The sequence below is a fragment of the Lepeophtheirus salmonis genome, chromosome 8 (assembly GCF_016086655.4).
Source record: "Lepeophtheirus salmonis chromosome 8, UVic_Lsal_1.4, whole genome shotgun sequence".
Lineage (NCBI taxonomy): Eukaryota > Metazoa > Arthropoda > Copepoda > Siphonostomatoida > Caligidae > Lepeophtheirus > Lepeophtheirus salmonis.
Window position 1 is genome coordinate 30,646,034 of NC_052138.2, and position 25,383 is coordinate 30,671,416.

General features: G+C 30.7%; 2 protein-coding genes across 3 annotated transcripts; one reads left to right on the forward strand and one right to left on the reverse strand.

Moving 5' to 3' along the window:
* The first annotated feature begins 659 nt into the window (after window positions 1–659).
* LOC121123401 (uncharacterized) lies at window positions 660–18,446 on the forward strand. Of its 2 annotated transcripts, none has more exons than XM_040718522.2 (3): window positions 660–856; window positions 17,306–18,005; window positions 18,175–18,446. In XM_040718522.2, the coding sequence occupies exons 1-3, from the start codon at window positions 751–753 to the stop codon at window positions 18,317–18,319; spliced, it is 951 nt and encodes a 316-aa protein (XP_040574456.1). In that variant the 5' UTR covers window positions 660–750; the 3' UTR covers window positions 18,320–18,446. The 2 variants fall into 2 exon arrangements, with proteins under 2 accessions (XP_040574456.1, XP_040574457.1); XM_040718523.2 differs by lacking the exon at window positions 660–856 and adding an exon at window positions 4,696–4,821 and having other exon boundaries at window positions 18,175–18,445.
* Window positions 18,447–20,654: 2,208 nt separating this feature from the next.
* On the reverse strand, window positions 20,655–25,383 carry Snx3 (sorting nexin 3). The gene is made up of 4 exons (XM_040718010.2): window positions 24,922–25,383; window positions 24,775–24,870; window positions 23,965–24,089; window positions 20,655–21,080 (listed from the first exon to the last, which is right to left on the reverse strand). Exons 1-4 carry the CDS (start codon window positions 25,078–25,080, stop codon window positions 20,975–20,977), a joined length of 486 nt encoding a protein of 161 aa, XP_040573944.1. The 5' UTR covers window positions 25,081–25,383; the 3' UTR covers window positions 20,655–20,974.

The following is a 25,383-nucleotide window of genomic DNA, read 5'->3' on the forward strand; positions in this document are numbered from 1 at the left end:
ATATTTTTTTGAGAGGATGGGGCTACAGCCCCTACAACCCACCCCTGAGGACGCTTCTGTAATTGTAATATATCTATTAAAGTTATTACATTTTGGTAAAAATTAAAAATTACAAAAATCTACAGTTGTTCACAAAAATTTCAAATATTAAAATAATTGAAAATTTATATATATTTTTTTTGGAGGAGATGGCGGCTACAGCCCCTACAACCCACCCCTGAGGATGCTTCTGTAATTGTAATATATCTATTAAAGTTATTACATTTTGGTAAAAATTAAAAATTACAAAAATCTACAGTTGTTCAGAAAAAATTTCCAATATTAAAATTATTGTAAATTTTATTTTTTTTTTTGGAGGGGATGGCGGCTACAGCCCCTCCAACCCACCCCTGAGGTGAAAGACCCGGTTCTCTAAAAAGAGCCAGAATTCCCATCACATATATATCAATATACAATATAAATATAAAACTATAATTGATTGTTTTAGAACAATAAATGTCAAAGAGTTTATTATAAATCAGTTAACTAAGATGATATTCCTTTTACATTTTCCCCAGCATTACTTTGTCAAAAAGGTTAATATCATGATGACGACAGATTTTTCCATTTTCATATATATGTAATTATCTAACCCTGAACTTACTCCTTACAGTACGTGTTTTCCACCACCTGGAAAAATAAAAATATTGATTGTCTAAATGTGGAAATCAAAGCATTTGAGTTTAGATGGTTCATCGGTGAGGACTCAGTATGAAAAAGCATCATGGATCTATTATTCCTTTGTATCTGTTTCTGGTACTTCTTCCCCTATCTGAGAGCAACAATACTACCATTTCTAATACGACGGAGATAATGGGTAAGTATCATTCACAATATCTTATTAGGCCCTCAATAGAAAATGACATATTCTATGTACATAGTGTGGCAACAATACTTCTTTTTTTATAATGCGAGGCAATCTGTCTGTAGAAATAGTAGCGGGGTGGGCTTGAATTCATTCAAGAGGCGACATTCTAAAGTTTTCTCAAAAATATAGTCAGTTCCTATTACCCCTTGAAGGAAGTAAAGAGTCTCTTGTCAAAAATGTATATTACCATAAAAATAGTGTGACACATATTGTTTAATAAAATTAATCTATTTGCAATTTAGCTCTTGCGTTTCTAGTAGTGCTATTAATGAAAATCAGGTAATAGCTTTAATTTCTAACATACAAAAACAATTTCTTCAATTTATTTTCACAATTTAAAATATGCAAATACTTTTAACGTAAATAACCTCTAAAGAAAATGATGCTAGAGAATTGAAATTGGTGTCATGATGACATGTAAAAATTTTAAATTAGTGTGATTTGTTTAAATCGGGTATTTAAATCTGCATTATTTTTGAAAAAAAAAATTTTAAGACCTTTGTAGAATTGACAATTAGTAATTAATTAATCAACTAATCATCCCCATTATTAAAAAAAAAAAAGAATATTTGTACAATTAAATTTACCATCTTTTTGTTCTAAAACAATCTAATGACAAGTTATTCAAAGAGAAACAAAAAAAAAATTAAAAAAATCACCCGGTATTAAAATATAAGTGTTTGGTTTATTTAATATATTGACAATTGGAAACATCTACTATAATTTTTAAAACTGTAAAACAAAACTTCTAATGTGTACTATCATTAGTAAACAGGTGTAAAACTTTTCTCATTTATACAACTTGTTTAATTGCCTTATGAAAAAAGAAGAAAGTATTGGTCTCGCACTCTCTATAAACAAATTGTTACCATTAATATACTAAAAAGGTAAGGAAGGCCCGGAACTGTTGCAACACAAGAACGCTGCAACACTCCCGTATTCTCAAACGTCAAAAAGCTAGAACCATAAAATTTACATGACAATTTTTAAATATAATGCAAATTATTATCAACATCAATCAATAATTTTAGTCTACTTTTCTTTGAGATTTTGAATAAAAACAGTTTCCGAGAGGTTTTTGTTTGACATTATTTATATTATTTTATCAAAATTCAAAACTCACTCAGTGAGGAGATTTTTGAGATATTGTAACGCTCAGTACAAAGGGGAGAGTTGTAAGGTGGGCTCATTGAAGTGCTAACGCACTCACTTTGACCGCATTATTTCTCCATTTTTTTTATTATTATTGCATTTCACATCATACATATATATATATATGTATTTTTTTTTTGAAAATTAAAAAGTTACCACATAATAAAAATGACGAAGAAATGCGTTCTAAATTGTGCGTAAGCTCTGCAGTGACCAACCCATTATAACAGTTCTAGGTAAGTTTTCTTCGAAAATCTTCGCTGCCGGTAATATTGTCGAAACATTTTTGCCGTTGGTAATTTTGCCGCCTATATTTTTGCCTCAATGGGATTTCGCTGCATGACATATTCGCCGCCTGTTTATATTATTGGCTGGAACTTTTATATCTATTCTTTCCAACTGTTTTCCTTTATTCGTCTTCTCCTTGCTAACTAATTCATCTCATCTGAAATACAACTATAAAATTGGAACTGATAATATGAAAATATAAAAAGGCGTCGAATATGTCATGCGGCAAAACTTCCTTGATGTAAAATTACCAACAGTGAAATTTTTTCCAGAAAAAATTACATTTTACGGTTGTAACAAAGGTTACAATTTCCCTCGTAAAGTTTATTCTTCCTTATACAGTTACAATTTACATCGAACATGCTTTCTAGCTAGTAGCCTTGAATATTTTTTTGAGAGTGAACTTTTCCAATCTATAATCTTTCTGTGATCTATACAGTAAAGTCTAAGACATTAGTATAAATCTTAATTTACTATAATACATTGAAATGGAATAATTCAACATTATAAAAAATAAAATGATATATTTATTAAAAAATATTATTTTGTTTAATTTGTTAAAAACTTTTAACTTGCAACTAGTCTCAGGGACAGGACATTTGACGCGTCACATTCAAATGTAATTAGTGACAAAATCATCAATAATGTATACCCTTTAAATAGATTCAATCAATGACCAACATATCTAGGTATGCTGTTTCAAAAATTGGCGTGTCAAAGTAATTGAGCAAATACATTAAGTGTTGCAATTGTTCCTAGTCTCTCCTACGTAACATATGTAAAGTTGACTCTACCAAATGATTGTTCTATCATAATTTTTAACGGGAAGTATATAATATTTATTGATCATAATAATTTATAATAAAATAAGGGATAGAATAGAAGCAGTTGTATTGTTTTATGGTATATCATATAACGTTTAATAAATACAGTCGTGGAAATAGACTATAGTCTATAAATGATACGTAGGTGAAAAAAATCCTACTTCAGATCACACGGATCTATCTATATACTCAAGGGCGTCCACAGGGGATGGGCTGTATGGATTGTAGTCCCCCCTCTAAAAAAATAATTATAAAGAATTTTACTATAATTTTGTTTGGTAAGGAAGAAAAAATTTCTTGCAAAAAGAGGTGAAACTTTTTATTCTTTTTTGGAAAGATTTTTATTTTCTTAAAAAAAAGGTCATTCGGGGCAAATTATTTAAAAATTGAATGTTTTAAATTTTTTGAGAATAGCTATGGATTTGTGAATTTTTCTTCACAAAAAATATCATTTTTTGTGAACAGCTGTGGATTTTAGAATTTTTTTCCTATTAAATTTAACTTTTTGTAAAAAACTTTGGAAATTAGATATAGTTTAATATATGTACTTTCATTTTTGATTTTTTTTTCCCAAATTATTTAGTTTTTTGTGAACAGCTGTAGATTTTAGAAAAATTTTAATATTTAAAATTTTGTTTTGGAATATTTTTTCAAAAAAATTCTCAAAACCAAGCCCCTCCCCACCCCCCTCCAAAAAAAGTATGTCCTGTGGACACCCTTGACAACAGCAGTAGTAAAAGCAAATCCTTTCCCGATAGATGACTTTAATAATGTGTATCTCGCGTTGTATAAGTACAATCGATTTACACTAGATGGTCCTAGACATTTAAAATTTCGCAATCAAAAATTCCAGAACAGTTTTGTAATTTTTTGACACATTATTGTTTGAGCACGCATCACAGATATAATCCAAAAAAAGAAAATTCACCATAGGTTACAGCTTGCCTTCGATAAAAGCGAAAACGCAAGCCAGGTGGGTGATAATGTTAAAAGTGTTTATGATCCTGATATTGTAACAAACAATCCCGCGCAATTTTTTTTTCCACCTTACATTCCCTCCCAGTAATTTTGATTTTAAAGATGCAAAGCTAATTTTCGAAGGATAAAATAATTGAAATTGTCGAGTCCAACCACCATTTGAACATTGTTTTGATTGCCAATGAGATAAACAGTTATGACAAAAAAACCAAAAAAAAACCCATTAAAATAATGACTATCTTATTTATTAGTTTTTATTACAACATGAATTAATACTCATATATATTCGACACGTCTCATAATTCTCCAGAACTAATTCCTCCCAATTATTATATTATAAATGAAACTACTCAGTATAGGAATTACAATTAAACATTCATGATTTTAAATATACCTTATCGTACAAATAGTTTCCTTTTTAACTCCAGTTGGAAAGTTTCATTTCAATAACTAGAGAAGTGGAAATGCGTGCATTTTTAAGTGTGCGAGGATATTCAAATTATAATTGACATATAATAATTTGTATATGGAAATTGTGCAATGATTGTAAGTTTGTACAATCTTTTTAAAACCGTATATATGTTTACTTATATAAATAGATTATTTTTTTGTTAAATATATGGGTAATTCCATCATAAATTTTCACGAGGAAACGGATTCGACTCAAATTTGGTATGTGTTTTTTTTTTACAAAAGACTGTATCTGAAATGAAAAATTGGATCTCTAACTTAATCCAATTCTGAGTTTTGAGGTCTTAAAGGCGAAAATATTTAGCATTTTGATGAATTTTATTAGCGATATCTCATAAACCAAAGAAATGATCAGTTTGTTTAACAAAACTTATGATATTGACTTTAGTTTTTAACCTTAAATTATTCAGAGTAGGTATATGGTCTTTATTTATTTTTTAATTTTATCTATATAAATATAGAATTTTTTTATAAAGTATTGTTTGCACATTCATTATATTTCACTAAAAAAGGATATGTTCGATGAAATATTTTTTTAACTATTTAAATGAACCTATGACTTTATTTCCTGATAGAATAGCTTTGTTTTTTTAATTATTAGGGTTCTACCATTATATTATTATATAAATTTAAAAAAAAGACTATATACTTTGAAAAAATTGAGGTCAAAAACTAAGGTTAAGGTTTTCTTTTCTTTTTTTCCTAAAAAAAAAAAAATTCAACATTAGTTTTGTTAAGTTAACTGATATCCTTTTAATTATGTATTTTACTTCCTTAAATTGTTTGATTTAAGATATATAGCTAATCAAATTTTCATCAAAATGCTAATTTCTTCATTGTTATGGGCTCATATCTCAGAGTAGATTTAGTTACAGATCCTACATTTCCTTTCTAAGCTTATTTACATACCGGGTGGCCCATTGAAAGATGAACACTTACTAATTCATTAATTAATGAAGGTTGAGAGATTGAAATTAATTTATATTCCTGTATATTAAAGCATAATCAATTAGTTACAAAACAAAAGAAATTTGAGCTCTCTAGATTACGTGTAAGTTGAGAAAATGACACTTGAACGTGATAGACGAATTTATTATATTCACGCACTTCTTGAAGCTGTCTGTCTCCAGGACGCCAATCCATTATGTATATGAGGACCCATGCAAGAGATCTAAGGGTTTCACATCAGACTGTCCAGAGAGCTATCAAAAAAGTGGCTGTACAGGGATAAGTGATTTTTAAGAGGCAAGTTTAGACAATAAAAACCCATATCCTCTTTTGAAAGACTTTTTAAAGTTCTTTTGACACTTTTGGCCTGCAGTGTCCGTTATCCAAACACCGAGGCCCTCAAAGCAACTGACACTGGGACGCCATGACAGAGGACTACATCCGCAGCGGATGCCAGGCCTTCCACCCCCACATGGATGCCATCATTGCCACTAGGAACAGCTACATTAATTATTAATAGAGCTCAAACACATATCTTTTTAGAGTAATTTTGTTGAATTACTTTTTTTTAAATGAATTAAAATTCAAGGTGTTCTGATTTTAATGGACCACTCGGTACATGAAAATGGTATATATATATATGATAAAAATTGGGAAGGGGGTCAACCCCCCCCCCCCCAAACGTAGGAGAGAGGAAAGCAATTGCCCCACAAATAGCAATAATCGTTAATTAATATGGTGAATTACGTTATTATTCGTAGTTTCTATAAAAAAGTAATTAATAAATGCATTTTCTAAAAAAAGATCAACAAAAGTTGTATTTTTCTTTAAAAATGTCAACAAGAAATGTATTTTGTAAAACAATCAAACGTATATTTCCTCTTAAAATAAGGTATTTAAACTTGTTTTTTTTTCTTAGTCTAAAATATTCTATGCTTACAAGTAGAATTAATTTAAATAACGGACTCTGCCCAATATCCATCCTTGAAAAAATTAATTGATTATATTATCACGTAATATCACTTATAATCACATACATCAGGGGCGTCTGTAGGAAAAAATATATTTTTTTTTTTATGTGTTTGTAGTTATTTTGTAAAAAATCAACTCTTTTTTATTATTTCAAAAATCCATAGCTATTTATAAAAATAAATCCCAATTAAAATATTTTGAAAGAAATTTCAAAAATCCATACTAATTCATAAAAAAAATTCAAAAATTAAATTTTTTTGGAAAAAATTTCAAAAATGCATCACTCTTCATAAACAAAATTCAAAAATTAATACTTATTCAATTAAAAAAACTCAAAAATTAAATCTTTTTGAAAAAAATTTCAAAAATTAATAGCTATTTATAAAAAATTCAAAAATTTAATGTTCATATTAAAAAAATTAAAAAAAGATTTTAAAAATTGAATTTTTATAATAAAAAATTTTAAAAATTGAGTTTCAAATATTAAATTTTTTAAATATTTTTTCAAAAATCCATAGCTATTCACAGAAAATAAAAAAAATTTGCAAAAGAAAAAAATTACCTCTATTTTTGTGTAAAAATTTCTCATCCATAAAAAAATCTATTAAAAAGGCAAAATTCTTATATTTCGGGCGGGGGGCTACAGTACCTCTAGCCCATCCCCTGTGGACGCCCCTGCACATATGGAGTGTTTTCATGTGACGTCAGTATTGGGTTTGTCAGTTATTGTGGTGTCTTAAACAACCAAGTTTTATAAAAATGAAAACCCATTTTTCAACAATATTAAGTTAAATTAGGAAATATTAAATGTTAAATTGGGACCTAGAAATAAAAGGTCTTAAACCTAACCGTCTATTAAAAATATATCCCTCTATTACCTGGCTACATTAGATATCTGAGCCTAACATGAATTAAAATCATATTATACTATCTTATTTTCATATTGTAAATAAAAATGAACTTTTGCCATGGAAAGAATATTATGTTTTTCACTAAATATCCAAATTTATTTGTTCCTAATGGATAAAAAAGTTTAGACATATTTAAACATTTTCAATAGGTATTACTTAAATTATATTCAACTGCCCGTATTGTCAAGTAGTATTCAATGCAGATGTCAAGTTATTTTTATTCTTACATGCATTAAATAAAGTTTCATCAAAATTTGTATTGAAAAAATGTTCATTTTACGTCTCCTTCGATTATGATGCAATTTTTAACGTTAGTGAAAACTCTTTATAGTTCATTGATTGGGTACATTACGGATCTAAAAATAATGTAAAATGATGCAATGACATACTTTTAGTAAATATCAGTGACTAATATCAGGAGTGTCCACGGGGTTTGGGGTGTAGGGCCTGTAGCCCTACCCTCAAAATTAAGGAATTTAGGGTTTTTTTATAAAAACAAATTCAGATGAAAAAATTTTATGCAGAAATTAGATCAATTAAAATTTTTGTATGGATTTATTTAAAAAAAAAATGGCAATTCGGCCAAATTATGCAGCAGAGCAAAAAATTTACAAAAACCAAGCCCCCCAAAAAAAAAAAAAAAAATATATATATATATACATTTATAATCCTGCGGACGCCGCTGAATCTCTATATTAATTATTAATAAAAACCGTCAATGAATGTATCTCAGTTTCTTTCTTCAGGATAAACTATCAAACAACTGAACCAATTAGCCTGAAATTTAGCAAATGAATGCTTAACTGCCCCCTTGGTTACCTTTTACAATAATTTTTTTTTTTTAATAAACTCTTTAAATAATAATATATATTTATTTTATGACCTTGCGTTGTTTTACATGTGAACCCAAAGTATGACTAATTCAAGAATGAAAGAGTGGATAATTATATATCTTATATAACTCCGTTATGCAGATCTAAATAACCACAGAGAGGTTGTTAAAGGCCAAAATATATTATACTGAAAAGTCGTCAATTTTATATATATATAAAGATATGAAGATTACAATCAACTCTTGTTTATGTTAATATTTGAGTTGGGTCATTTTATGTCCTCACAGTGGGTCTCAAATTTTAATTGATTAATTTATTTAAACTTTAATAAGGCACCAACGATGTTGGGTATCTCTTCGCTGCTGTAAAATAAAGCTAGTCAACAGAAAGATAGATTTTTGAAGGACGTTAAAAGTTGAAGTCATTTTATTCTTTACCCCCAATATAACCTCCAAATCATAGAGAATATATAAAGTGACAAATTTTTGATTGAAGAGGTTTGTTCTCGACTCAAGATGAAATCAGCTTTTGTAAGGGTATTTATTAGTGTTGGGTTTCGGTTTGGAAATCTTAGATCGTTCTGAGACTGTTATATTTTTTGTTGGACCGAACTAATTCGGTCCAACAAAAAAGCTCATTCTGGACCGGTGTCATACAAAAATTTGGTCTAGATCGATCCAAAGGAAAAATTTGGTCTAATTCGTTCCCAAAATATCGGTTTCGACCGATTTTACATATAAATTGTTTATAAAATGACATCATGTGTTTTTTCAAGTACAATGACGTTATACGAAGTACAAACAGAGATAGTTTAGATTAATTTTGATCCCGCCGTCTCTTATATGTATACAGTATTTGTGCTAGAATTTATCGTGTACTATTGAGATTATCTTCAAAAAAATAAATGACAGTTGATCTAGAAAAAAAAATTGGTCTCTCATAATATATGAGACCGAAAAAATTGGTCCACATTATGAGACTGCGGTCTGGACCGAGCAATAGGTCCAAATCTGTCTCGAAAAAATAACTTAAGACCGAACTTAAAAAAAAATTCGGTGCTGGACCGAGTCTCAACACTAGTATAATTACTACTATTATGAGAGATGTGTAGTTTGTATTGAAAAATCTAACTTTAGAAATTTGAAAAGGAAATACGATTGTTGCGTGTCCTCTTTTTTGTTTATTATTTAATAGGTCGTCGTTTGTGTCAACTCCTACCTCTGAAGTATGCATTATGACCTATCTATGGTGTAAATAGATTTTCTAATGTATAATAAAATAAATATATATGAATTTAAGTATAATATTTTATCTGCATTAATGTTATTTTCAATGTAGAATGTTCTCCTCTTTAAAGCAGTAATTCATTTTCTCCTGCTAAAATCATACAGCACTCAGGTAGCTGATATTAATAAGAGTCTTAATTCAGGTGCACCGTAGGTCTCTTTCTCCCCCTCACCTCGCAATCTTTTTTTCATTGCACATTACTCAACTCTAGCTATAATAATAAACAATTATACACAGGAAATACTCTACTGTTCTCCGTATAATCTTGATGGAAAAAAGCAATTTTATTCTTAGTAAATTTTGTTGTGGCTACCTCCTACAAGATGGCTCACATATACAATGCTGAAATAACTTGAAAACGCTCTAGTATAGGTCAAATATATGCAAATGATTTCTAGATGCATTTCATTTTATTTACTTACAATCAATACTTAAATACCTATAAATAAAAATATTACATTCTATGGTAGGCTTTAAACCAAAGAACCGTATAGAAACCGGTATTATGAGAACGAGTTCCCTCCTTCTCTTGGTATGAATGAGACGATGGACCAGAAATGCACACCATGTTTAATATAGTCGTATGTATATATAATAAGGTGGGAGTGTTCTTGGGGACTACATTTAGTGTATGGGGGAGCCCATTTGTATTTCATTATGTCTTCCTTATAATGATATGAATAATAGTGTTGGATTAGGGTTTGACTGTAACCCGAAAAGAACAAAAACTTCCCTACATTAAAGCAGCCAAGAATTGACTGAAAAATGACTCAAACTCCCACGAAATGTTTTTTTTTTTTGGAACTCTCATTGTAATCAAAACTCGAAATATTGCACTAATGATTTTCAAATTTCTAGTATAACTCGAAAGGACAGCCAAAACTGTTAAAAGTCTTCTTTTTTTTTAAACTTAAAAGTATGTATTAAAGAGGAGGAAGAACCATACTTTAAATCAATAATTACGTGATTATTTTAAAATACTGGATAGCGTTATTAAAAGTAGTGTCTACTCCGGTCAATAAATAATTTTAAATACTTTAAAAAATCAACAGTGAGTCATGGACACAAAAAGCCAACGGTGTCTAATTTTCTCCACGCTCAAGTGAGTGTTAAGGAGGTCATGAAGGTCGTAGTGTGCTCCGAAGTATTGTTTACAAAATTAAGAGCATGGTATCTTCTGTTCAGACCCTTGAGAGGTTCCCTATTAGCGGTAGATGACGAAAACTCGGGGTCATTGAGGATGTGGATATCACGATCACCAGAAATCCGTCCAAGTCGATGAGGCAACATGCCAAGGCTCTCAATGTCAGTGATTGGACTGTTATGAGATATCTGAACGATATAGAGAAGGCCTCTTATGTACGACGACATCAACAACTGCTTTCAGAAGGAACCAAGGGCAACCGAGTACAGAGAGACCACAAAATGGTAGACTTGACTAAAGTATAAACGTGCTTTTGGCCATGTTCCTCAACAGAATCTACCTCTCGACTACGTCATTTGACGGGTAATCAAGAATAGAGTCGTTGTTGCCCCTCAGAGAAGTGGATAACCTCAAGGCCTCTGTCATTCAGCAGTGGGCGACCATGTCCAATGCCTTTATCAAGAAGAGCTTTATGCCCAGGCAATGGTAGCAGTCAAAGGAAATCATTTTGAAAATAGAAAGATATATAAAGAAAAAAGTCTTAGATAAAGCCTCAATGTTTTACCTGTTTTTATTCTTGTAAAAGTTTACCCATTCTGTTTGTTATAAAAAAGTCTATGATTTTACCTGGCACACTCTACATCGAACTCGAAAATTGGTATATTATCATAACACGAATTAATCAACCCCACGCAAAAACACGAACTCGATTGTACTCAAAATTTAGACTCGCATCCAACACTAGTTAATAATAATAATTACATAGGCCTACTAAACAAGTGATGGACGTGACAGTCAATAAAATCTTTATAATGATGCTTCCTATAATGAACAGCGTATTACTCAATCCTTTTTTCATTTTCTCTACTCAAAAATCATATAAATTAGTGATAGAACGATTCCTAAAAAAAATTCCGATTCGATTCTAGTAAAAATTCCCACTGCCGATTCTTTAATATTTTAATTAATAGTAAAAAAATACCATTTCCATGAAGGGGGTTCACAGGATTATATATATAACTATACATATATATATATGTATTTATTTTTTCTAGAAAAAAATTTGAAATATACAATTTGATATTTAAATTTTTTTCAAAAATCAACAACTATACACAAAAAGTTTTTGGAAAAAAAAAATTCTAAAACCCATGCTTATTTAAAAAAATATATATTTCGAAAATTCACTACTGTTCACAAAAAATAAATTATTTTATAGAAAAATTTTGTAATATTAAATTTTTGGAAAGAAATTTCCATGATAAAGTTTGAAATTTACAATTTTTTCAAAAATCCACAACTACTCAAAAAAAAACTAATTTTTACGGAAAAAAATTCATAAATACATAGTTTTTCACAGAAAATTAATATTTTTGGAAAACATTCCTTAATTTGGAGGAAAAAGTTATAAAAATTGGAAAATTAATCCCAAATTGAACATTATTTTCCGAATGCCGATTCTAGAAAAAACACTCAATTCTCCGATTCCCAATTCTAATTAATCGTCACATCACTAATATAAATGTACATTTTATCTCTTGATTTTATTTACGATAAATTTTACACAGTTTGAACCTAGAGATAACTTCCTAAATTTTAGTTCTTCTAATTTATTTGAATAAAGCATTTTCATTAAGGTTGTATCGATTCCCTCTCACGTCATTTTCCGTACCGTTTCTGTTTTCAGCACTTAAAAACATTCTAAACTTTAAAGTATCTTCCACAAGGAATCATTTTCACTAATACAGGGTGCAGTAGCATTGTGACCGGTAATTTTGCTGTGAACATTTTTCCTTACGGTAATTTTGCCTGGAGTAGATTTTGTCGCATGATATTTATTTATAAGAAAAAAGAACAATATTAATTAAATAAATAATATTAGATATGTATAGTATTTCTGAATTAAGACATAGTATTAGTGCAGGGATAATATTATAATTATATTTCAATTCATATATATTTTTTGTATCATGCATTTTTACATCAATTTTACAGCAAAGAGAGGAGGAATGCTTACTTCAGAGAGATAATTTAACACCAAGGCCAACTATTAAATAATGAACAAAACAGAAAAAAGAGCATTTGTCATCAACCATTTATCCTTTTCTAATCTGTACACATAGTTTTTTCTTTACACAGATCCCTTCTTTACTAATCAGCAGTGATGAAAATCCGGTGTACTTTTTAGATGGCCCGTTTATTGGGAATTAGTTATTTGAAGAATGAATTTTCTTTTCCTCAGCAGTTGTAATTATTATTTAATTCCTAAGTTGTGAACACAAAATTATAGTTTTCTGAAAGGCGTCTAGTCATCAGCCCTAAATAAAGGATTCTGGCATGCTGTTATCAAGAAGTATCGATGTCTATTCCCCTCAAGTTATGAAACATGCATCTAATGCTCAGCAATGGTATAAAACACGTTGCGAGACAATGCCCACGTAGTCAATTTTTGGTAAAATTTAGTTGTCTAGAAGATTACGTTTTTGTCCGTTAGGGTTCGATGAGAATACTATATGTAAACGACAACGCAACCTCCATGAACTCTTCTTTTTAATTGAGCTATCGATGTTTTTGATTTAGTGCCAATTTTCATCACTAATACTAATCAACTATTATAATTTAATACTGTTCCTTTTCCATGTATTTTGTATCGATGATAAATCAAAAAACAGTATGAAATTAGCATTTATGAATTAACGGCCTCATTTAAAAACGAGGAAAGCTTTTAATCTTTCGTTAAAACGAATTGATGTATGAGAAATAAGGATGCAATATTGACAATCATATTTGCTAAGTGTCCGTGTAATATAAATAAAAGTAAGGGTGTAAGTATAGATATTTTTTTAACATAAAAAACATTACAGTAAAAAAAAATCTATGGTTATAACTCTCAAATTCAAATTAAAAAATGTCAATGCAGGGGCAAAAAGTTTTTTTCAGCAGCTAACGAAGAGCAAATCCACGATTGACTCAAAGATCCAAGCATTATGAAAAATCCTTCTAAATACGGAAATGAACACTTTAAAATAGTAAACTTCCTGCTCATTTTGAGAGTCACACCCTCAATATATGTACAATGTACATTAATACACAAACTCCGGTCAATCACTTTTGAGTCCTTATTGAAGGAAAACAGTGGAGGATTCGCTAAGTTGAAACAGTATATATAGGTATTGGAGTCTCGATTGCATGTATATTGTCCACAATAAGTATTTAGTTACTAGTAATGTTGAATCGGTACTGGGACGGATTACATAATCCGTTTTTTATTATAAGTCCAATATTTTTTTACCATTCAACGATGCTAAAGACCGATAGGTATGTCCTATGGTCCTGTTTTGAGATTGAAGAATAAAAGCACAAAGAAGTAACGAATGATAATAAATACTTATACTAATAATATCTAGCCACACACTCCTTACTTTAAATATAAGGTATCTTGTCTCTTTGAAAGAGGTTATGTTAAACAGCTGAAATGACTTATTACACGGCGTTTAACCTCACACGGTGTTATCTCTTTAACACAAAAATACCCTATGTATTTTGTTGTCAGCTGTCGATTCCATCTTCTCCCTTGACACGTCATGGCTATTTCATAATTTATTCTTTTTCATAAATACACAAAGTAATAAGTTATTATATACATATGCTCCGTTTCCGAAAGGACAGGAATACAATTTCTTATTGGACCCTCGTCGTTTATATAATATATATATTGGCCATATTATTTTTTCTATGAATACATTTTGGCCAATTTGATAGTTTGCGAGTGATTTGATTATTTTGAGCCCTTTTTTGGGGTTTCTTTTTGGAGGAAAGGTTGCGTGATACAATAAAGATAACGATGTGGACTTTGGAAGGGCTTAACCCCCCAAAAAAAAGGGGGGTTAGAGACTCCACTATTGTGCAATGTGTACATGTGTATTGTTAGGCCTCGTTCACAAAGCAAAACGATGCAGTATTTCTTTTATTCGTATTCAAAAAGTTTCGCATTGACATTATTAAGGAATCTGCTTACTCCGAACCCGTAAAAAATGGAGATGTATCTAAGGAGAATTTTATTATTACTTAATAAAAAGGGGTTTTTAAATTAATTTATTCACTTGATGAATGAATATGTAAAAAAATACATCTTAAACGTTTAAAATTGTTTATTTTTCTTCATATAATTAATATGCATTCATATTAAGAAGGATCGGGCCCACTAAGAATATATGTGTCACATTGTAAAATATTGATGGTTTGATTATATAAGTTGTTGAATTATGCTTATGACCACAATTTAACTAAGTTCAAAATAGTTAGTTCTATAGAAAATAGGATGTTTTAACTGACGAATTTGTTAGCGAGCAAAAAGCTTTAGGGTGAGTAACCAGTATAGCTCGTGTTTCCTATAGGGATTTTTTTTTAAACTCGAAAATACTGGAGCAGTAAAATTCAGCTCACGGCACATATTTATTTCAAGAAGAAATAATAAATTTGCTGGCAGTATTTGCATTTATTCCAATTTTCTTCACTTTACTAAAAGTCTGCAGCTAATTTTTTTGAAAATCTAAACAATTAATATTTTTGGAAAAAAAAAATCAAATGTTAAATTTTTTGCCAAAACATTTCAAAAATCTATAGCTATTAAAAAAAATACAACTTATTAGAAAAACATTGCAAAAAAATCCATAGCTATTCCCAAAAGCATAAATTTTTAGTAAAAAAAATTAAACAATAACATTTTTTGAAAAAAAGTTTAAAATGCTAAATTCTTTGGAAAACTTTTTCAAAAATCTATAGTTATTCACAAAAGAAGAAATTTGTAGGGAAAAAAAGTTGGGAAATAAATTTTTTATGAAAAAAATTTCAAAAATCTATAGTTATTCACAAAAAATAAAAAATTTTGGGAAAAAAATATCCCTCTTCGGGAGATAACACGGCCCGGAAACTTTTCCAGTAAAAAAACGATGGTTTCGTTGCTTGTGTGCCACGTAGCGTCGTATTGTTGAAAGTAAACGTTGTCCAGATCAATATTGATAACACACTCCATTCACCGTAACTGTTGCTCCAGCTTCCGAGATCTTGTGATTTAACACCTTGCACCTTATTCCTTTGGGGGCCCGTGAAAGATATTATCTACGCCAACAGACCAGCGTCGATTCAAGACCTCAAAAATTGAATTTGTGAAGCTATTTAGGGAATACAACACCCACTTTGCGATTTAGTGATGGAAATTTCATAAAAAGGATACGGTCTTGTGAGCGTAGCTGTGGCGCCAATTTGGCTGATATTGTTTTCCATTATTAATGGCATACCTTCTCTTTACAAGAAATAATCATGCGATAATTTATCTCAAAAAATGCCATCTTTCTTTTAATATCAAAATACACGTCGTATTGGAAAACCCTTTATAAAATTTGTTGAATTTTTTTCTTCAAAAATTCATAGCTATTCAAAGGAAATTAAATTTTTGGAAAAAAAAATTAATTTCAAAAATTAATACATTTTTCACAGCGCCCTCTATGTATGTGAGTAACATAAGCCAATATCAAGGTTAATAGAAATGCAAGATTATACCATAACACGTATACGACTGATGTTTGACTTCCACCACGCTTTTTAATATTGACGTCATAGTGTATGAGTGGTTGCGTATGTTGTCAAAATCTGTTTTTCTTGCCCAACAGTCAGTAAGATACATTAAATTGAAAATTCTAGCAATAGTGACATCATAGACTGTGAGTGGTTGCGTGTTTTGTCAAAATCTGCCGATCTTGCCAAGCAGTTGGTACGATTGAAAATTCTAGCTAGCTCGATTACATGACGGTTTAACCTTGTATTTCTATTAACTTTGCGCCAATATTATACATTAAATAATATTATAATTTAGAGAGTTGATTTTTTTTTGTCAAACGGTACTACTTTCTAAAAATAATGTATAAGCAAACAACGCCCGAGACTCGTTGAAACAAATTTTGATTTAACTTAAAAAATAAGTTTCTCTGATTCTCTTAGAGTTAGAATTTTTTTTTTCTACACTTAAGTTTCAGTTGCTGTTCTCTACTCACAACCATTTGACTTCAAACACTAATATTTTTCTCAATACTTAAAGAATTAACAACATTTAGCTCTTAAATTAACCGCAAATAAAAAAAGGTTTTAAGAATATAAAAGACTACTTGAATTTAAAAAGAACAATTATGAAACTGAAATAAATTACTAACTTGGTAGTAAATTCAGAAAATGTGCCAGAGTTCTGGATTGAGTGTACTCACAAACCTTACAGAGTTGTAGCTAATACATAACTAATAGGTAGTTATTCTACGAAGATGCTGAAGCCCAACTCATAGAAACTTGCTACAACATTGAATCTCTCAAAATATGAACATGTTGCAAAAATTCTGACTTACATTGTGACATCATTTGAGAGAATCGATTTTCTTATAATTCATTTAAAATAGTAGTAAACTCATTTTTGGGCATCTAATGAATAAATCCTTTCTTATTATTAGCGAAATTCACAAATAATGTAAAGAATGGAAGAACCCTATCATTACAATATCCCTATTCTATGGTTGCTTTTAATCATTTATTTATTTTTTTAGAAGAAAGAAAAGGCTTGTACACAACAAGCATCAAACCCCCCTCTTCTGACAATAATGAAGGAGGATACTTCGCAGAGGGTATGGATGACTATGACAACAATATCGGCAACAACGTTATGGACTTGACAGCGTACAGTCGTCAAGGCTACGATAATGAAGAGTACGTGGACATTGGGGATAACATTAATTTACCAGAGAGAATCCCTTTTCTCCCTGGTGTTCCAAGAGTCATTTCATATTATGGAGACTATGAAGATGAAAATGAAGGAGATTTTCGAGAGTATGAAGACCCTGATTATTTTCGAAACTCTCCACCAAACCCTTTAAAACCCATCTCCAACTTGAATCCACCTCAGCGCCCAGGATTTCCTTATAGAGAAGTATATGATCAACAAAGGGAAAGATATCCTGAAGAGCAGGATGGTAATTATATCCGAGATCAAGGAGAAGAGGATCGTTATCCACCAGAATATGATGATTATGGAGGGGGTAGTCAGAGGCCTAAAAAAAATTCATATGAAGAAGAGACAGAAGAGGATAAGCGTTTCCGAAGTCCGGCTCCATCTGAAAATCAAGTTGGATTCTTTGATTATTTTGATAATGAGGATGCATATGTCACTACGCCTCGTTACAATGTGGGACCCTCTCATCGTGCCGTGAACCACCATGATAGCCAAGCTGACCACCTAGGATATGAAAGGTAACATTTGCATGGGATCAGCTTCTTAATTCTTAATGTTATTGAATGAAGCAAACAACGGACAAACTCCATATCAGGACAAATGCACTTTTTGAATATTCTATCTATCTCTTCTTTTATTTTTTATTCCATAGAAAATTGTATGAATAAACCTTATTTGATTTAATAGGAACTACAACAAAAATGTAAATGAAGGCTTCCAGTATCCTATCTACAAGAAAATCCCAGACGAAAATCCAAATAATCCATACGCATATACTTCTTACAACCATCGCCTTTACCAGAAAAATACAGAACACAACGCAGAATACTAAATTTGCTATTTATTAAAACGAATATAATAATTATTTATAAATATACTGTTACAATGATCATTATTTTGCATTTTTAGACATTTCAACTAATTAACTAAGTATATTTAATAACTTGAAATGCCGTGATTGTAGCATACATATCATTTATTTAAATTATCTCTAGAGTCCAGACAAAACCAAAAAATTATATTATATGTACCAATTAAATTATGTTTTAACAGGGTTTTAATAAAACATTCCTTCCGATTTGATTATTTTATAAAACTACTCAATTTTCAACAAAACCTCGACTGACCAGTCAAAATTAACCTCGAGCAGGTACCCCAGTTCTTTTAAAGTAAAATCTGAACACTTTGAATTTTAAACTTCAACAACATATAATTAATTTATTTCAACAAAATTAATACTATAAATAGAGATATATGAGTAAGTCTCGTACCTCTCTTAATCATTAATGTAGCTGCTCTAAGTGGCAGAAGGCCTGGCAACCGCTAAAGATCCTCTGTCATGGCGTCACAGTGCTGACTGACAGTGGCATTTAGGGCCTCATTTTTTGGATGACAGACACTGAAAGCCTTCCACTCGACATGCCCAAAAGGTGTAAACAATAGGGTTGGCATCAGGGTTGTAGGGGCCCCAGAAGTGTTAATAAAGAGTACGAAAGTGTCTTGTAACGGAGGAGATGGGGTTCTTTCATTGCTGGTGTCAAAAGCGGACTCTCCACCGTTACAAAGCTCTTTCTCCCACTTTTTTGATAGCTTTCTGGACAGTTTGGTATGAAACTCCGAGATATCTTGCATGGGTCCTCATGAACTTAAGGGGATTTGCCTGGGCTGTTTTCTTTAACTCTTCCGGGTCCAGTTTGCCCTTTTCGAGAGAGAAGTTCTTCCTCTCTAAACGTTTTGGACGCCCAGCTGCTTGGAGTGCGCAAATGGAATTGATCACGTTCAAGTGTCATTTTCTCGACTAGTACGTAAGTTAGAGAGTTCCGGTTTGTTTTGTTTTGAAACTAATTGTCATGCTTTAATATATCGTTTAATTCTATAAGCCATCAAAATGGGCCTTTACTCGTAATGTCACGAGGACAAAATTTTGACCTAAAAAAACATGACGATGTTCAATTTCACTCAAATTTTTATATGTTAGTTTTGAGAGATGCATTCGATTTCACTTAAATTCTAGGTACATATGAAAATGGTTGCTTATATCATTACACATAAGTCTGAGAATTCAAGACTTATGTGTAAAAACTAATTTTGTTGGCTTATACAATAAAATACAACAAAAGAACAAAACAATAATCTATTAAATGGTTTTTTTAAGTCGATCAATATCTTCAAAAACTCTCAAAATACAGAGATGTCTGTATTTTGATTGAAATCAAACCTCTTTTTTTTTTGGCAGCAAGTCTTATGAAGTTGTAATATTAGCTTCTATATATGATCCTTCATTTTACTAGATTTTTGTCTGATAAGACATGCATTTTGCAGGAACTCTATCATAGATAACCTAATAAACGATTGATCTTTTGATTCTGGAATGTTTTTTATCACTCGTTATTACTTCAAATTTTCATCTACATAGTTGTTTCATTTCAAAATATAGCTCTGAATTGAAAATGGACTCAAAAACGTGATTTAACGTAGTATAATCTACAGCAAGATATTAACACTATATTAATTTTTTAGCACAATCCTTTAACCAGATACCAGTGAGGATTCCATTGGTCCCCCAAATGTTTTGTAATTAATAATTACTTTCTGATTGGAAATCAATAAAAACACTACCCAACAAGCGCCCCTAAAACCATAGCATGCATGTATTACTTTGGCCCTCTAACTAACTGTAAACCACAATAATAATGATAAAGAGGATGGGGTGTAGATGTCTCGGGGAATGAAATTAAGTAGAACTGAATTAAGAACCTTATCAATATCAGCTGCTTGAGTGTTATATGATTTTAGGGGGACAAAATGAATTACTGCATTGAAGAGGAGAACCTTCTACATTTAAAACATCATTAGTGCAGATGAAATATTTTCATAAATTCATAACTATTTATTTTTTTAAGCATTTTTAAAACAATTTAGAACAAAGGTAGGCGAAAATGCTTAAATCAGAGAGAGAATGACACCACGACGACCAATTAAATCATGAACAAAATGAAAGGAGCACATGCATCAACCGGTTTTTTCTTTTCTAATGGTTATACATAGTTTTTTCTTTACATACATCCCCTCCTCTTTAATAATAGTAAAAATGACCATAGGCAAGGGTTTGCGCTCTACGGAGGTCTCCATTCTAGTTTTGTATTAAATTAAATTGCAATGGCGGATTTCAGGGTTTTACAAATCATATATTAGCTCTATTATTATTATAATTTAATAAGTCATTTTGAAAATGATATAACATGATTTTTGAATAATAAAAAAGTAACAAAAATACAATTAAAAGGGACAAGAAACACGTCTTCCTCTCTTCACAAAATTCGTATCATCATATCAACTATTGTATCATAACTATTTTTTGTTTGTTTCTGTTTTTTAAGACATACAAATGCTTAAAAAAACAAACGGAATATCAATGAATTTATGAGTTTATGTCCTAAGAACTTAATTTTTTTGTAATGAAGGTAATAATCGAAACCCAGGCTACTTATGTATTTCGAATTTTACCGGGTATATAATTTCGATCGATATCTTGATCTTGTAGAAACATATGTAAACATCTTTCGTTCTGAGCTAAGGGATGTCCAGCAATTCTATAGGCAAAGAAAAGATAAAAAAACATTTAATTAAAAATTATTCTTTTGATGTACACATAAATCTATAACTAATTTGACACTTAAAAAATTGCACAGTTTAAAACATAAAGAAAATAGATTTAGCCATAATATATGAAAAGGAAGAAATCATTTTTAATCAACTACTTTATTATTTATTTTTCAATAAAAACCCATGAAAACAAAATTAAAGTCTTTGTTTATCGGTTCAATGTATTGAAGATAATGTTCTCCTTTTTGATCAACAATTATTCCTTCATCTAGGGTTAATTTATGCTAAATTTATTATGATAAAACAGGGAAACCGTCAATCATAGAGCACATCTTAGACCCTTTAAATTATCAAACACAATTTGCACAATATTATCTACAGATAAACTGAATAATACAAAATATATAAAGTACAATTTTGACTCATATTTGGAACGATATAAAAGGCCTAAAAATGGTCAATTTCGATCCAGAAATCCTATTTATTTCAAATACATGATCTGAACCAGATGTGGGCTGATATATCAGATCTAAGACAAAAAACCAATATATTTGACAAAATATCCGATGTCTGCATCGTATTGTTAACGGCAAAATACTTAAAAACTTAGATATTTTATATGAATGTATATCCATTTTTGTACCCTAGGAATACTCACACTTAGATAAAGGAATCTGACATGACTTATGTACTCCTTAAAAATAATACGACGCCAAGTTGGTACCCTGGTCATTACATTAGATAAAAATTACAAGATAAGATTCATTCATTACCATGGCTTGTCAAGTTTGTCTCCATAAAAACAGCTCTCTCTTTTTATACAAGGCCATCTTGCTAACATCGCTAACCCGCATCAAATTGATGAATCCGTGCTTTATTACTCAAATATTTTTTTATTCAAATGGATTTGTCTCTCACGAGTCAGCCTTTGCAATCAAGAAAAAGCATAGGACTAAAGCAAGATGAAGGAGCATCATCATTATATTTAAAAATGAATAGTCAGATTCCAGAACCCAATTAAAGATCTTGTCATTGAAAAACTACTAATAGTAATATAGGATAAGTTTGGATTTTTTTTTAAATATTGTAAATATTTTGAATCTGTTGGCAGTGGAACCAAAATAATTGTGAAAAAACAAAACAAATGATTTAAGGAATACGTGTACATCTAATCATTTGTAAAATATTAGATCAAAATTTATTTTTTAAATACATCGGATGATAAGATATTTTGACACCAGGACATGTCTAGTCTGTACCAGTATTAACTTCGTCCGCTATTTTCAGTTTCGTCTCGTATAGCCTTTGTGAACCAATAGTCTTCGTCAGAAATCGTCATAATTGTCTTTTATTTAGTCTTCGTCATGATTTTTTTCAGATTTTCGTCTTCGTCAGAGTTTCGTTTTTTCAGAGTTTCCTATGCGTCGGAAACAACTTTTCTAATTTAATTTATATTCTCTTAGTAATTAATAGTGGTTGAAAAATAGGGTTTTAAAGTACAAAAATATAACCCAGAGCAGGTTCATAACCCACCACCAAATCATTGTAATTGGCGATGGAACCCCTTATTTGAGACTCTATTTACTTTTTCTACCCACAAGTTGTGCAATATACTAGCGGAGCACTTAGTGGGTGCAATATTTTTTCTCACAGATTCATGAATGATTCACAAGGGGCAAAAGTTTAACGGATTTTGAATATTTCACTTTTTGAGTTCAACAAATGCTATTTTGCAATCTAAAGATATGGGTTTTAAACTTTTCTAACCGCCTTTATAAGCCCATTAGGAAGTAAAATGGATCATATAAGTAAACTTTTTAGTAATACTATAGAGGTCATATCAAAAAATACTGAATTGGCGTTGGATTATGAGCCCCCTACGTGTCCCGCTGGTATATTGGACAACCTGTGGACAGAAAAAGTAAATTAAGTCTCAAATAAGGGGTTCCTTTGCTTATTACAATGATTTGGTGATGGGATATGAACCTGCTCCAGGCCACACTGACATATTACACAACATGTTTATGTTGAAATACATACATCACACACAAACACACTTATTTATTAGTTAATTTTTTTCCACTTTAAGAAAAGTTTTATTCTATGAGTTTGTTGTAAGACCATAGGGGCAGGTTGCATGAACCATCTGTATCAGTGATAGCATTGATATTTTTTATCTTCGTAATCGTAAATCATTAGTTTTTGTCAGGGTCATAATATTATCAAGTCAAACATAGTCGTTGTTATCTTTTATTTCATCTTGTCTTCGTCGAGTCATTATTTTTTTCAAATGTTTGTCTTCGTCATGAAAAAATGTTTCGTTAAAGAAATGATTTCGTCTCGTCAGTCTTGTCGAAGTTAACACTGGTCTGCACCCTGCCGAAAATGACTTCAGAGGCTTCAAACTTTTCCAAAGTAAATTTTTTATTGTTCCGGGGAAAAAATATTAGTACAAGACAGTCCAAGAGTACATATTTTTGCTTATATCCAAATATAATATCAAACACCAAACCTTAAATTGTTTACTGTTTTGACAAATGAATCGCGTCTACATTGACCTATGCTATTATGTGTAATTATTTAGTTTCAATAAAGATATACAGAGAAAACAATTTAAATACATTTATAGCAACAAAGCGTCAAGAGGTACGCTGTACAACTATCCTTACTTGGCAACCTCAAATGTATACACTTTGGGATAGAGTTATCTCAAACTGATAATATCCAAATTTAAAAAATGAAGACAAAATGAGTTTAATCTTTTCAAAAAAAAAAAAAAAAAAAAAAAAAAAAATGATAACTGCAATACATAGTTATCTAACCACAAATAAATAGGGTACTCTTAGAATATAACTAAAAAAGAAAACATACTTATTGATGAACGCTTCCAGTGAGGATCTTCGAAGTTCAATAAATGACTCTTCATATATACCATCATCAGTTCGAAATGGGAGTTGACGCTTAATGGCTTTACTAGGAAGTGAAGGCACAACAATCTGAAATGAATAAGTAAGCAATTAATATAACATGAAGTATATTTATTTAACTTAATTACTAAAACACTATTGCAAATAAGATAGACACACACTAAGTAACTCGATAGAAAGAGAGAGACCCCAGCAATATTGTAAATTTATTCATGTGACTACTGAATTAAATCATTATTTTTATAGAAAATAGTCCACAAAATTATACATTCAAGATGTTCAGCATATATTAAGACAGGATATTATTTTAAAAAGAGGGAGTTTTTATAAGATAATCTCAAGACTTACTGTTGTTAACCATTGATATAAATAATAGGGAAATATACTTCATAAAATCCAGGGGCGAGTTCCAAATTTTACAAGTATTAATGTTATTGCCTCTGTCTTCCTCGAAGGCAAATATTTAATATTAATAATTAAAAACCGAGAGATTAAGTCTGTTAAAATGAATTTCTACAATCAATTTTATTGTAAAAATTGGGGAAAAAACCTGTATTAATAGACAGAAAAGAGTTTGCAAGCTCCATTCTGTAAAGTAAACTGTTGTGTTACGACAATTTAGTACTCACTCTACGATACGTACTGCAGTAATCACATGAATCTATCAATGATAAAAGAGAATTGACTAATAATAATAATTGGGAAATGATAAGGACAATGATCTGGGAGTAGTCTATTGCCTATTGGTTCGTACCTTGGAATCCCTTTCTAATTCGTTTCTTAGCCATTCAAAGTCGCTGTAACGCCTTCTGACGCTGGACTCTTTTACGCGGAAGACGGGGAGATTGGTCTGTTAAGAGAAAGAAGGTTAAGTAAGATACAAGATGCGTCAAGAACGTACCTTCATTCGAACTTCATAGTCCGTGAAGCGTTTGTTCGCAATTCCGTGAGTGATGGGATTGATGACATCAATTTCCAGGAAATTAGCCGGTGCAGCGTATGCATCATCCAGCGTCTGCTTTTTACTCGTAAGCCGCTTCGTCGCGTCCTCATTCGACATCCTTCAAAAGATGAGATGACACTTGAATGAAAAACCCCGCTAGAGTCGCAGTGAGTCAAGAGGTTGCAAATTGAGAGGGAGAAGAGGAGGAGGTGCTGCTATGTTACCCAATGTTACTGTTACCGTCTTGGTGGATCCCAGTTAGTAGTTGTTGTAGTAGTAGTAGTAGTCACTCTAGTCAGCAGCTCAATACTTTACATAGCTATCAGGAGGAAAGGAGGAAGCAGGAGCTGCTGCCCAGCCAGGAAAGTAGGACTAAGAGCACGTACATTTAACATTTCCCTTTTTTATTTCATAAATAAT